This window comes from Sparus aurata, chromosome 3 (assembly GCF_900880675.1).
Source record: "Sparus aurata chromosome 3, fSpaAur1.1, whole genome shotgun sequence".
Classification (NCBI taxonomy): domain Eukaryota; kingdom Metazoa; phylum Chordata; class Actinopteri; order Spariformes; family Sparidae; genus Sparus; species Sparus aurata.
In genome coordinates, this window is record NC_044189.1 from 11,406,131 (window position 1) to 11,422,007 (window position 15,877).

A 15,877-nucleotide genomic window follows, 5' to 3' on the forward strand; every position below is an offset into this window, starting at 1 on the left:
CAGGGCACCGAGGTAAAGTGATCCCACTCCATATGCAATTAGCCAAGGAGGCCTTTGAGGCTGCAGCCAAAATACTGTAAGAGGAAAGCAGCAGCGGAAGGAGGAAGAAACAAGAACTGGTTTCTTTTTAAGACGCATGAAAAAGAAGCCCACGCTGATCAATCTCAAACTGTCCGACTGGATGAAGTACAACTGTCACTCCAGGATCATTAAGCAAACATGTGAGACACTTTTGGCAACCAGCTGGCACCCCAAAAAGTGTGGCAGCCAGGTCGTGCTCAGTGTGTCACCACTACACTATGCCATCTGATATTGTAATGACTCCACGGTGCCTTCAGGTCTACTCTACACCAGTGGAACCAACAACTGATGGATGTTGCTCAGGTCTCCGCTTCAGCGCTGACAGAATATCTCAGAGGCAGTGTTTTTATGTCATTGTCAGTGCCGAGGCACACCTTTCAGCTTCTGAATTATGGCTGCATCATTTGCACTCCATCTAGAGCACAAAGACTCTGTGTCCTCAAAACGTCAAGGAGGATCAGGGCAATCAAAAGCCTTAAATAAGAAGGCGCCAAGATTCTGAGTTAGAAAATAGTACAATCATTCAAAAAAAGCAACTGTTGCAGCTACTGTTAGTGGTTTTGTGATGAATGCCTCAAGATATGCTGAACCAGTTTTAGTAAGTAGATTTTACAAAGACAATTTTGTCAAACATTTGTATTATTGTGGCATTGGTGCTCAGTCTAAAAGTCCCCTTCTTAACACAATAGCTAATAAACTGGTGTAAAAAAAGCAAATCGAAAATCATCAAGCTTAAGGTGAAGTCCTAAAATTCAGCTTCAACAAAAAGAAAAAGTCATTTCTGTTGAGGGAAAACCTTAGAAAACTCTTTATTATCAGTTCATTGTCCTAATAACTTGATACCAAACTGACACCAAACCATTAAGAAACTGCAAAGGACACAGAATAGTTATCCACACTTTTTTATCGTCTTTATCGTCATCGCCATCATGATTTAACATCTGAGCAACATTTTATGCAGAGTAAAAACACTTTGTGTAGAAGCGAAGCTCTTTAGAGGGAGCTGCAGGTGATTGGTCGTCCTGAGCTGAGGAAAAGTTAGAGGCCCAAAGCGTTACAGTGCGCTGACTGTCGGATGTGTTGGGGCACAAAGACAACAGAAGTAAAGACAAAAAGGGACACAAATTATGTATATACTTTTTTACAATCAACGCTTGAAATGATAAAGGCACTTGCAAATGACATGGTAGTACAAAATGTAAACCATACTTTGGTGTTTCATTTTACTTAAGATTTCATTAAACGTTTCTTTTTTTTTTTTTACAAAATGAACCAAAACACTGACAACGAGGAAGATCTTGGTAGGTAATCAGAATAAATATGAAACTAAATTTCAATAAATCTCTAAACTAAAAAGAAATCAGCTTTGAATTTGAATCAAACACTTATAACTAAGCTTTTTTTTTTACTAAATATTTAGTCAACGCTGATCCATAGTAGAAACCATAAAGTGCATCTTTGGATTGATGGCAAAAAAAACAAAAACACTGAATGGAAATGCTATTGACCCGTCCAGCCCGGAAAGAATTCACAAACAGTTACTGATTGGTTTGGGCTATACTCGTACAAATTGCTCCCAAATTTAAACCGTTGACTGGACTGAAAACAAATGAAATATAAAGCAAAATAAAAATCTTACAACTTAAAATATTTTAGGCAATAAACAAAACAAACATTTTAAAATTATCTCTGTGCCGTTTTCTTCCCAAAAAGGCAAAGCATTTCAGACAAACTTCCACAAAAGGCACATTTCAACAGATGTAGTAGATGTAGCATCTTCTCACGCTCTTTCAGACTGTTAAAAAATATTATTTACCACCACTTATTATTTTCGTTTGGAACACTATTCCAACAAATATATTTTAGCAAAACCACTGGCATGAACCAAACAGACAAAGTGGCAGCTGCAGCAAGTAACTTGCACAAAATTCAGTATTAATTAATACTTCAGTAAATAGTCGTAAATCAGGTATGGTCCAGAGAGAGACATCGTTGTCGCATTCGCCTTAGTTCTCCTCAAAATATGTTTATTTTGAGCAAAAATCAGTCAGGTTTAAGGGCAGTGATATTCAGAAGAGTTTTAACAGACTGTGCAGGAAGAAGAAACCTGTCCTAACCACAGAGTCTCTCTTAAACACTTCTAATAAAAAACACAAAGCGACAAGCAGGCAGGTTCAGCATGAGGCAACTTGGTCAACAGCACAAAATCTTGGTAAGAGAAAAGAGGAGAAGTTGTAACAAGATCATTGTTGTTCTCCAACGCAGTCTTCCTCCACAGAGAAGTGAAATTAACCACGTCAAACTACTGGGTCATCAGAAAAAGGGATTATATATAAGTGTGTGTGTGTGTTTGTGTGTGCTGCCACTTTCAAAATCCCGCGCTCCTGTTCTTTGGCTTTCAGGTGAAGGCTGCATGTGAGGGCCCGTTGTCAGCCTCGTCTCCACCTCTCACAGTCCAATCAGTCCCTCTTACTGTGGTTGTTGTTGAGGGCCGCGTGGCCATTCTGCATGTGGCCGTTTTTAGATTTTTCCCTCAGCTCGCGATCAGCACCTTCGTCTTCTGACTCGGTCTCCTCTTTGTCGCTCCGCTCATCCTCGACAATTTCCTGTCAAGCAAAAGAGGGAAAAAAACAGAAATTGAGAAAATGAGAAAAGTTGTCGGCTTGAGATGAATGTTTTGTGTGGTGGATGGGGAGGAAATTGAAAGTAGCGGTTCATACGTTGCCTGGCAGGAATTTGATGACCATGCGCAAGATGAGCACGGCCCAGAAGATGTGCAGAACCTGCAGCACCAACATTAGCCCATTGAAGAAGTAGAAGCCAAGGAAGGGGGAGTAGAGTGTCAGGGGGTACACCAACGTTGTATGTATGATCCTGGACGAGAGGACAAAGGCAGAACAGAGAGTCCAGTCAGAGCCACCTACAGTTGCCATCAAAAGCCCATTGAGAGGGGCCAGGACTGTACACAATGCGTCTGTTGTTACATCTTTATTACATTGTTGCTCAAGTTTTCAGCAAATTCAGCTAAAAAAAAAACTTACATTTCTGCAAAATCTCTCCATCAACTATCTGTGTGTTAATATATTCAACAGGAAATTAAATAAAGTATAACTCTGACGCAGCATGACATTTCACTGCTGCTTATGACTAAAAATGTCATTCTTGTTTGTTTTGTGAATGAATTAATTTGTTTCTTTCGAACAACACAGCTGCAACCAGGGACATGATGGTATAAACTCCCCCGCTTGTAATATTTTACATTTTGTTTTTTGGAGCAGAGGCATGTTGCAGTGAATTGCAGCACAACATAAATGTTATCTACAATAGCATCAGCAGAAACTGCAGTTAAAAAAAAGTGATGCTGGTGTTATTTGCCATGTTTCTTATTGCAAACAAATCCCATGAAAAGACCATTTTTTTTGTTTTAAACGTTAAGTTAAGATAACTTCGTAGCGCACAGCTGATGAGCGTACTTTCCAATGTTTGTTTTACAGCTATGGATTAAAATGTATAAGTTAATATCCATTTGAGGCAATAGGGAGCTCAGTGTATGTGTGATTGACTCATAATAAAATACAGTGCCTATGTTATCCTTTAAGGGCAGGGCTGCTCATAGTGTGGCATGAGGGGCAAAGTTAGTGTTGTGCAGGAATTCAGTTTATTAATCTTACTTGCTAGGAACATCTTTCATCTTATATACATCTATATAATAAATAGGTGTGGCCCAACATTAAGTTTCAGTGCAAAAGTGAAAAATCAGTTCAGCTATCATCACATATTCTCCTGTTTTTACATGGCAGCTCCTCCACCTGAGTCAAGCATTAAAATCATTTGAATTCAGGGTCTTTTGGGGTATTCAGGGTCTTTAAACTGAATGCTGTTAGGGAGTGCCTGATTGAAAAAGAAAAAACAAATCTACTGTGCTTTTATCAAATATGTGCAAAGCAAGCTAAACATATGTGAAAGCTGCGCTCATCGACATCAGTGACTCATTACAGTTTCAGTAATATGATATGACATCATCCTTTTTCTTTTACCAGAAGGGGAGGATAACAAGGCGGGTGACGATGAAAACTGCAGCAAACATGGTGAACATGCAGTTGCAGGTTTTCCTCCAGCCTGCGTAGTTGAACATTTTGGCTGACTGGAACAAAAAGAAAGAGATATTTTCAGAGTGTGACCTTTTCATCTTTTCTCCTCTAGAGGGCAGACAGGGGACTATATGAGGTATACAGTGCTCTGACCTGAACATCATAAAGATATTAGTTTTTGTGTACAGCTTACAATATTACTTTCACTGTAAAATCAATGAAATGCCCTTTTTTCTGCCACTTCTCATATTTATTACCTCCATTAGATAGTCAGCAGAATCATGCACCAACATGACCAAAGTCCCTCCCCGGATGTAGTTGACCAGCCAGGAGAAACTAATGAGAGAAATGGTGGCTATGTGGTGAACTATTTGCTCTTTGAAATCCTATGGAGAAAAACATGAGACAAAAAAAAGACAGCATAAAAACAGAATCCAACATTGTTTGGTCACTTATTGATCAGGCTGTAAAGATTGGTCACTCATCGACAGCGTGTGTCAGACTGAATTTGGTTTTACAAATGATTAACTCTCAGCACACGGCACATTATACGGCTTTACCGCTATAAAAAAGGAACTGAATCCATAAACAATGGCAAATAAAGGAACTTTACAAGAAGCCATGAAAGAATTTCTCACATTAAAGGCTGATTTCAACACAGAGGACCTCTGGGTGAAGTCCTGTTGTTTTGGTTAAAAAGATTTAGTTCCTTGCATTCGTGAGCTGCTGCCAAGGCCGCACAATTTGCTGATAGGCTTGAATATGTGCCACCTTGCACAACAATGTTCAGACCAGTAGACACCATGGTCAATCGATTTCTAAACAGTGATTCCCCCACAGAGCTCCGGTCACACATTAACTCACAGGGCACCTCCAGGTGCAACATCCCCGACTGGACAATATAGTTTCACTCACTTTGGCTTTACCAAACTGACAACGTTGAAGAGATGAGTTGAATTGAACATTATCTTTAATGGCATTCTGAATGCTGACAGCTCCACTCGATACAGTGCATAAAGTCAGGACATCTTAATGGAGAAATCAATGCCTAAACCTCAAAATACACTCCCAACACAACAGATCATTCTCATTATTCTGTGCACTCAGCCGGCGATCTCCCCTGATGGAGGGTTTCAGAGGGGTTTCACAGTACTGAGCTAACGAAGTTAAGGAGGCAAGTCTGTATCACTTACCTTACGTTTGACATCCGATGCTACGCTAAAAATCAGCGACAAATAGAAGCCTAATTCGATCATGTAGTACCAGTACTGTGAAGGCAACAGAGGCTGGAAGAAAAGAGAAAAAAAACTGTTAGAATAACATGCTGACAATAATTTCACCTTTCAGTGCGACGCAGAAAGTTCTACAGTGCTTTCAAATTTGACAGAGGGGAAATAAAAAAAGTAATTTTTTTCACTTTTTCATAATCTCAGCAGGCAAAATGGTACATACATTTGTTAAATAGACATTATGCTAATTGTGGTCCAAGCGCTGACATACCATTTTTGGGAAGTCATCCCACATCAACTTCATATCATGGAACCATGGTTTCTGAGGTGAGATAAAGACAGTTCAGGTGCAATCTCAAACAGTGAGTCTGCTACGGTTACAATGTAATAATTCAATTATTGTACTTTTGTTAAGCATTCCTAATGTGTAGCAAACAGAATGTACTTCTTTATTCTGTAGGAAAAACAAGTCAGATCAGTAAATATGTTTCCAGTTACGACTATTTCACAGTTATATTCAGTAAAATGACATATCTGGGAGTTTTTTTGCTTGCTGAAACAAATGCTATGAGTGTCAACCAGAATCTGATACAGTACTCACATCAACAAGGACTGCCAGGCCAGCAAAGAAAGCAAGAAGGTAAAAGGTAAATCTCCAACTGGAAGAGAATACACAGCGATCTCAGAAATCCCATTCATCTTAAACATTATTTCAGGCAGCCACCACAACCTCCCATCTCTACAAAGATTTTGGGTTCAAGGTGTGCTGCACTCATGTTGGCGCTGAGAATCCCTGTCAAAAATCTGCTTACTTTTTACACTTTATGATACAAGGAAAGGTTAAACAAACTAACTAATTATGACAAAACCTGCTGCCTTCGATGTGTTTTCACATTTGCAGCATTTTTCTGCTTGTGTGTACAGTATGTAGCCTCCTATCATGTGGATTGCTTTTGCAACAGAATTTGAAGAATGCACTGTGGGTGTTTCAGTGTTGGAAGCCAACACAGTGATAGTGAAAGAACCATCAGTGCACCAGGGAACACTTAAATTGATTTAAATCATTTATGATGTTCTGCAGTATCAGCTACTGCCAACAGCTCTATAACAACACATTCAACGGTCCACCAAAACATGCTGCTTTCACACCAGATCTGCGAAGAAGAGCAGCAGGTTTCTGGTCAACCGCTTTAAGATGATTGAACTGCTTTGTAAAAAAGTTCAAATGTTTTGTAATTCACCAGAAAGTTGCAAAGATTAGAGCAAAGTAGAACGAATACAGATGATTTTGCATTGCAGAAATTGATTTTCTTTGTCTTCCTATGCAGTTACTCAGTGAACCCTTGCAGGTGTCCTGACCCCCAGCCGGGGAAATGCTGCTTTAAAGGATCTGCATGTCACGACTTCTGCAAAAGCCAGTTTGAGCAAAAATTACACTTAATTACAAAGTAAAACACTAACACTATTAAACTCCATATCCTTGTGACATTACTGGTGGTGGTTCAGTTTCCAATCTAAAACCACCATAAAAAAAAAATCTTATACTTAGAGATTATAATTCAGAGCAGAGGATTAGGCTGTTTACATCTGGCATTAACATGTGTCTTGGGTGATCCTAACACAAGTGGACAGTTTAAATACCTTTGTGAAACAAGAAGAAGAAGCCACAACAATTGGAAAAATTGATTACATTACATCAGAATTTAACTTTAATGCAAAGTACGTGTCTGGGCAGATGTTTGTGCAAAACAACTGATTTCAGCTAATTTCATCATTTAACTTGTGACCACAGTTAATACAATAATATTGCCTGAGTCTCTCAAAAAATGTCTTATGTCTGAATTTTGAGTTGTTGAATGAAGAGAAACTTGGAAAATGTCAAATAATTTGTGCCTTTTCATAAATTTGACCTCAAATACAATACATGAAGTTGTTTATTTTCTTGTGCAGAGTCAGTCTGTAGCAGCATTGCTGTACCAGCCTGTCGACTTCCATGTCTGTCAGTTTTCACTAATTTCACCAAATATACTTGATTTTATACTTTGCATTTTATTGGCTGTCAACATGCCAACATGTGAGTTGTTGAATCAGGAGAAACCTTTGAAACTTTGTAAAACGCAGTCTCTGACAAATTCACAATCATTTGGGCCTTCTTGTAAATCTGGCAAACGTTATACACGAAATAACTTCCTGCTTTGTGTAAAAAACATTTTTTCCATTTAACCCAGTGAAGTGAGATCTGACACACGTTAATGCCAGGTATAAACATATTCAATCAAATATAGAAAGTGAGTTAAATGGGATGACTGCAGATACCATGCTTCCTGAAATTTTTTGAGCTTGCTGGGCCGGTCCTGGTTTCTTCGCTGCCTGAACCACCTCTGGACCTGTCGCACTGAACAGCCCGTCTGTTTACTTAAACTCTCTATGGAGCTCTGTCAACAAAAGCAGGATAAGGAAAGAAGAGTCAGAACTGTCTTTAATGATTGGAGTCATAAAATTATGGTAGTTCACTTGTGGCATTTCTTGCTTTTTCATCCTTTTTGCACCACAAACACCAACATCTCTGCCTTCTATGATTAGACTCAAGTTATTGCCAAAGGACACAGTATGTATGAGGCAGCACTAGTTTCCTGAAGTATGCAGGATTATTACCTGTGTAGGATGCTTTGATGTGCTGCAGAAATAGGCCTCCAGGACAGGATTTGGAGGAGCACAAATGCGCTTCTTGTCAGTCACTCCTAGCAGGGAGGCGAGTGGAGTCGCTACAGTCCTGGAAAGATGAAAACACGGTTTCATCATCTCATATTTGTCAGAAGGAAACATGCAAATCAGATAAGCAGGTTAACAGGAAAATGTCACTGTGACAAGACATAAAAGTCACCGCTGGAGATGACTCACCTCTCAAATATTTGTCTGATGACCAGGAAGCAGAGAGCGATGGGTATGGTAGCCCAGAGGTCCTTTGGTTTAGGGAACACTTTGCCATCGTGGTCCTTCAGGTCATCCCAGCCGTGGCCTACAGGAAACCAAATCCAGTCCGCCCATATCATCTCACTCAGCCGAGACAACATCCTATAGAAGGAGAAGTAGAGAGAGAGAGAGAAGGATTTGTGAGGTTTCTGTATAATGCAGAGGGAAATTAAGAGAAAAGAAGAATTTATCTTCTTGTTGGTCTCCACTCAGATTTTCCATTAGATAAATTTAGCAGCTCACTCAGCTGTGACAATATCCTGACAGGAAATAGAGGAAACAGAGTGGGTTGAGAGAAATGAGTATTGATTGAAAGTGATTAATCTCACAGGGCATCTGCAACAAGCATCGTTTCTGGACACTTCCTGTCCAGATCGAGGGGAATGACGGAGGGAGGATTTTGTTGTGTGGCACACAATACAATCAGAAGACAAAGGGGAATTCATTTAGAGTTTTAACCTCGACTTCATTTTGGCATTATTTCCAAACCCTTGAAAAACATCCTTTTCTGCAAAAGGATGATATATTTACTCAGACTAAAGGGCTGTGCTCGAAATCCCTCCCTAATTCACTCATTCTCTACTGCTCATATAATGGATGCTCTATGGTTTACTGAATAGCCCGCATAAAACTGAGATCATCATTTTGTATCACCACTGCCAGGCTGTAGGTCATTTTTACACCTGTAAAATGCAAAACATTGGATTGTGGAATTGTAGAAAGCAGTGCAAATGCCATGGACATGTTTGGTGGCGTTGTCTTTTTTTTTTTGGGATGTTCGTCTGAGACACAAGTCTTTCAATTCTTTCAAAACCTGGGCCCTTTATTTTGGCGTGTATATGATCACACTAGCCATAGGTTTTTGAACCGGTTAATTAGATCACCTCAACTGCCTAGTACAACAAGTACAGATAGCCGTTGTCCCCAATAGATTACTTATAATCACTTTTTTGATGACCTGCCGTTTAATCAGGTATCCACTATCATTAAAACTTTGCTTTACGACATAATACCTGAAACTTTATCACATTCCCATCAGTCTCAGCTTTACTCAGTGAATTTAGTGCTAACTTGATTGTTTCAACATCAGCACATCCTCACAGAACTGTTAAGCGTGGCTGTCGACTCTTTAATCTGGTTAAAGTGATAGTAGGCTGATATTCTATTGGCCTTAATAACAAGCTCATAACAAAAACAATGTCTGGCTTGGTTTGTGGCAAACTATATACCTTGAAACCGAAGACATTCTTTGTTATTCAAGTGCAGAAAACCACAACAGGATGCATTCAAAACGACCTGGGATGACAGTGTTGCTGTAATCACACTTGGTCACCTGTCGACTTTTACGATGTTCTATCAGCAGATGCTGATCATCATGTTACCTCATTTTATTGCTGCACCTTGCTTGTTGTCAAAGTTTTTTCCAAGTATCCATCTGAGGGAAATCATTGAAGAGGGAAATTCAGGTCGTCACACATTTCCTTACAGATCCTTAAACGTGGACTGTGATGTGTGTGGACTTTAACCCGGTATAAGCTTACTATGATGCAGAGTAACTGGGGAAGGCTGCCTTTGTTAGCAGAGGAGTTTCACTCCAACAGGATCTCTGTGGCAGCTGTACAGACAACAAACTGCCTCGCCTTGTAACAACAGGCGTAAAATATTCACTAACCTGTTTTTTTAGTTAATAAGTGTGCGGATTTTAGTGAACGTGTTGGCTTCCGTTTGTTGCCAGGCATGTCAGAAATCTATGAACTCTTATTTTTGCTCATTGACAAACATTTCTAACTTTCTCACAATGTGTCGATGTAATGATTTAAACTTTTAAATGCTTCAAACAGAACATAAAATAGGTTTTCTGTGGATTTTTTTAACATGTTAATGAGTGTACCTTTTTTATTCAGTCCTGAGGGGATTGATGGGATTTGGGTGAACGCACAGAGGGTTTTTCTGTCTAACAGGGGGAACTGGAAACCAACCTTAGCTCTCAGGGGTACAGAACACCTTGTAAATGCAAAGTACAGGTTGTTCTTCTTCAGCATTACCAAAACACGTGACATTAAAAGCAACCAGGAGTAAAGAGTATACAGTTTATATGCAGTAGATTTAGTTACCATTCTGTATTCTATTCTTATTTAGTTTTAGATACACTTCTATAATTCATTAATTTCTATACTGGCTTGTATCTTATCTCCCTCTATCTCTAGATGTCAATGTGCAACAGGTGGTATTAATGGTCTATGATTTCCTCAACGGTTTACTCACTGAAGGGAGGAGATCAATCGTTGGCAGAAGAACAGGTCAGGCACCAGCAGCTTAGCGCGTGCAACTGCTGCAAGCTAAAATAAACTTGCATTTCATTTTGTTTGCCAAGCTATGCTGACTAATCATTTGGCACAAAGTGTAACAAACAATGAGACCAGTGGCTTAGATTAGACCTTTGAAAGTTTTTAAATAAATCCCATTTTGGATTTTTAAAAAAAAGCACAAAATGACAGACATGTGCCCACATTGTATGTGATTCTATTCCTGAATATGTTTGTATTGGTTTGTTGTATTATCCTGCAGCTGTTCTTATTTTATCTGGTATTAACATATCATTCAGTCCAGTATCATCAGTCCCCACTCTGCTAAAGTGCTTGTACATTTCCAGCGTCAGGACAGTTTTTTGTGAGACCAAAGTGCACTGTGCCACTCTGGCACCACTGGTTTAGTTATCTGGTACATGAGTATTGTTTTTGGAGAGGTAACAAGAAGTGTGACTTCAGATTCACTCTAATGTCATGCTGTATTATCCTCACTGCTGTCTGACACTGTGACAACTCTTGCCTCCTCCAACTCTGTCAATTGTATACAAAAAAGTTGCCCAATTCATATGCTTCATGAATGTTTGTGTTGATTTTTTCATATTATATGAAGGGAAGACCACATCATTTTTAAGCGTAAATGACATGGTTGGAAGTAAAAAGCTAAGCTTAGGCTATAAACGACCTACAACATCACCACCACTAAGCTTTCTATACACTGTACTATACACACTTTACTATAAATGATCAATCCATCAACATGTGAAGTTTTTCCTCACTCGAATCGAGGGTCTAAAGACAGAGGATGTTGTTCACTGTACAGATTGTAAAGCCCATTGAGGCAATGTGATTGTGATTTTGGGCTATATAAATAAAATTGATTTGATTTGATTTGAATCTATAAGTTGTAAAGTTGAATAGCTTGCAACTAAACTCCACCTGTGTAGATGAGTCTCCATGTTTAGTGCATGGCGTTTAACATCCCTGACAACCTCTGTAGTCCCATTATGCAAACTGATTTCCGGGTTTTAGGACTCAATCCTGCATCACTCAACACACTCAACAGCCCCACTTTAGAGGGCAGGCTTCCTGTTTAAGGTCTAACATGTAATTTTTGACCACTGGTTTAACTATTGAGCAAGGTTTTTGAGAGCGGCTTCCAATTTGTTTTGTGCTTGTGCTCAAGCATGGACTGACGCAAAACACACTGCTTATAATTTAATGCTATTCGATTGGTTTAAAGCTGGTGGCAATGTGCCAAGAAATGCAAAAATGACCCAGCAAAAAGCTTAAAATAAGAAGACCACAAGGCAGTAAACATGGATGTAAGTAGCCTATGCAAATGTTGTATGAGGACAGAAATGTATTTAATTTTTTCGTTAGCAATCCAGGATACACAAAAAATGTGCTTTGGTAAGTAACACTGAAGGTAAATTCAGAAGGTTGTCAATTCGAGACTTCCCATTATATTTCTTATTGATTTAAAACACTGTCTAATGAACAACATTGAAATGTATCCGTTGAAAGCCAAGTCTAAATGTGAATTTTTAATCAACCTCTTCAAATAAATTAAACTGAAAAATGCTAACTGGTTGGTGAATTAACCGCAAGAAATCAGGGTTGCATGGCATCCAACCCTTTCTGCTCTGTAACCTTAAATACAGCGGCACCTAAACATTACACAAACATGAAACCACATGTGATCGGTCATAATAATACTTGCAGTGGTATGTGATACAACGTGGTAAAGATATGCTCAGTAGGCTGCTTTAGTTATTAATGATAAGCGCAATAAAACAATACGGGGCGCAATATAATCCAGTGGTACGTACATGTGATTTATTGATAAGGAAGCGCTATAAATGCATGATTAAATATGACACACTGTGCAGTATAATAAAGTGTAATAATACAATATAATGTGATATAATGTAATATGATATAATCACACCCTAACTTCACACAATTTTCATAGATGTCATAGAAAGTATTTTACCTCAATTAAAACCTTGAAGGACGGAGGCTGTTGGACGTTGTACAGACTATAACGTTGTTGGAGCCAAATTTGTGAGGTCAAGCAAGTGAAACTGATTAAACTAATGTCAAATGTCATACAGTCAATGTGACAGTTTGGAATGTAACTAAGCACATTTACTCAAGTACTGCACTTAGGTACGATTTCAAAGTACTTATACTTTACTGAATACTTCCATTTTCTGCATTTTCTTCCAATCTGTTACTTTGCAGATTACAGGCTGCATCAGAGCCAAAGTTGCTTATTATTACATTTATTTGTTTTATCAACAAACACCGATTCTGATAATGAGAAAAATGCTTAATATCTGATCTGATAATCAACGAAGTTTATGATCAGTCGACACCTAGTATACAGTATATGCATGCATGTAAATTTGATTTACATTTACTTGTACATTTCATACTTAGTAGTTTTGGGAAAGACATTTTAATCAGAAAAGAAAAATCTTCATTGATTTTTATATGCATAAACCTTCTAAAAATATACAAACTCTCTTAATTTTCCTGATTAAATAAACTGAATAATCAGACCCTGCCACCTGTCTAGCTCCAAACAGTGTTCTGGGACCTTATTTTCCTCTGAGAACAGCTGGTTTATTCAGTTATGGAGAAGAATGAATGAATGAATGCATGAATGCATGAATGCATGAATGAATAAATAAATAAATAATTTTGAGTTTTTTATTATTACCTCATTATTATTGTGATTAACAGTCTGGGTCTTAATTTCTTTCTCCAAAACTGCATTTCTTTTGAGACTCTTACTCCAGTACTAGTTGTGTAGGTGACTTCATCTTTTACCAATGTATTATCTTAACGCATTATCTTTTACTCGAGTAGGATTTTAGGCTACTCCATACAACACTGCTGAGTCTCATGTAAAGCTGGACCCTGGGGTAAAGTTTCAACTCTAAGATTTTAAAGGGAAGCTATGTAGTTTGGGGGACGAAATTCAATTTAGAAGAAAGATGACTTTTTATATTATTTTATTTTATGATTGAGCAAACTAAATAAACAAACTGTCTTTGTTTTCATGACTGAATAAACAAACAAACCGGCTTTAAAAGGACAACACGATTTCATGCTGTATTACTTTGTTTATATCCGGCGGACCCTGCCACCTTTCTAGATTCAAACAGTGTTCAGGGGACCTTGTTTTTTTTCTGAGAACAGCTTGTTTATTAAGTTATGGAAAAAATAAATATCTGAGATTGTATTATTATCTCATTCATATTGTAATTATTCTCCAAAACTACATAGTGCCCCTTTGAGTACTTTCTATTTACTTGTATAGGTGCCATTCACTTATAGTCATTTTTCAACACTTAATCTTCATTTTTGGCTACTTCATACAACACAGCCTAGGCTCATGTGAAGCTGCAGGCTGTGGTAAAATCTCCACTGTAGTGTCTTAAGTTCTGCAGCTTGTGTCTGTCGCCGCCGTCTACGCTTTTTGCGTAAACTCGTGCAGGGAGTGGCTGAATGCATGGCGCAAGCGGGGAGTCTCCCGGACATAGCGGAACAGGCAGCTTGACTCACTCAGTGAGATGCAGCTTTCAACAAGTTTCCCAACACCTAAACTACAGAACTCAGCCAGTGTAGGGCCACGTACACTTCTATTCATTTATTTATTTATTTTTTTTACATCACCCATTAAATGAAAGAAGGCACGGGCGACTTTACTCAGCGACATCTCCGGCTTACGTTAAAAAAAAAAAAACTTTCTTTACGCATCAATAATTTGACTCAGAAGAGATATAAATGTCCGTTTATCGTGTGGAAACAACTTCTGTATTCTCAGGCGGCAGTTCGGCTCTGTTGGTTGGGTTTCAGTGTTTTAACGACCTTCTCTTATCGCGGTGTTCCTAAGCAAACATCACCGACATGAGTACAAGCACAGGCCTGTTAGCTAGCTGATCTAAACTTTAGCTAATCTAAAACTTTGGAGCGCGAGCGTCTTCCAACGGCTGAACCCGAGAGGGCTTCGGCACGAGCGCGTCAGCAAACTTTGACGAGTATCCCCCGATTAAAACTTCACATAAATCCTCCCGGGAGGACGACTCTCCAATTTCTGTCTAAAAATAGCAGCGGAAGGTGTGTGTGCCCGAGGAGAAGTCTATGATTTGAGGCTTTAGAATCAGCCCGCAGCGAAGGTTTTTCTTTAACTTAGAACCGTTTTAACTGACACGACAGCATCGTCCATCATGTAACGGTGCAGACAACTTACCTCTCGTCACTTCGCCGTGTGCAGGCAGGTAATGTAGCCTTAAAATGTACGGCTCCTCTGCTGCTGCTGCTCTTCTTCTGTTCCTGTTGAAGCTGAAGGGGATTTCATGTAGGTCTCGCCATCAAACACTCCAACTTTTTTTGGTCGTTCAATGAACTGCAGTCTTCTCCTCTCTTTCTTCTAACCTCAGGTTTGCCACATTCTCAGCAGGAGAAAAAAAAAAAAAACTGTGTCGCACTTTTTCCTCCAAACTCTCTCTCGTGGGTGGCCCAAAGAGGAAAAACTGATGTTCAGTTCCACACTTTTCCGTCTGTTGAGAGAAACTTCAATGGGCCTCGGCTTGTTGCCGTTGAGCCGGGTAGTTGAATTGGTCGGATATAGTACAAATTATGGCAGTATGTTAAAATTGAAGCGGGGCGGGGCGGGAGCAGGCTATTTAAAGTGACGTGAGCTGCCGCTCTGTATGAGGAGTGCTCAGTGCCACTGGAGGGGGAGGCTGACAGTCAGTGCGATTAAATGACACTCGAAAGAATTACTGGGTTAGTCCGACTATGATCGGATTTTTAAGATGCATGTATACACCTTAGTCCAAGGGCGTAACCATGGTATGGTTTTTTTTAAAGTACATTTCCCACAATTCTATGATATTTTATATATGAAAATTCGCACATTTAGAAGTTTTGAGGACAACATTGACCATTTGAATTCACATGTAAAGGAATATCCTGTGAAATTGCATGGATTCCTACAGAATCAAGATAAAGCTACTTTTTAAATTCCCATTAAGTGAAAATCAAGGTTTTTATCTGAAAGGTTTTGCTCTATATCTCACCTACATGCCAGTATCAGGCCCAATGTTACTAGTTTTATTTACTGCTGACATGTAGGCCTAGGTCAAAACTAATGTTATCAAGCTGTTTAAGTTCTCATTCA

At 39.0% G+C, this 15,877-nt stretch overlaps 1 protein-coding gene across 1 annotated transcript; it reads right to left on the bottom strand.

Annotated features, from left to right (window-relative positions):
• Positions 1-967: 967 nt before the first annotated feature.
• On the bottom strand, positions 968-15,371 carry cers2a (ceramide synthase 2a). Its single transcript, XM_030411663.1, has 11 exons — positions 14,945-15,371; positions 8,303-8,476; positions 8,057-8,174; positions 7,718-7,836; positions 6,003-6,060; positions 5,673-5,723; positions 5,366-5,458; positions 4,430-4,558; positions 4,119-4,225; positions 2,802-2,955; positions 968-2,687 (listed from the first exon to the last, which is right to left on the bottom strand). The coding sequence occupies exons 2-11, from the start codon at positions 8,473-8,475 to the stop codon at positions 2,541-2,543; spliced, it is 1,149 nt and encodes a 382-aa protein (XP_030267523.1). The 5' UTR covers position 8,476; positions 14,945-15,371; the 3' UTR covers positions 968-2,540.
• Positions 15,372-15,877: the final 506 nt, after the last annotated feature.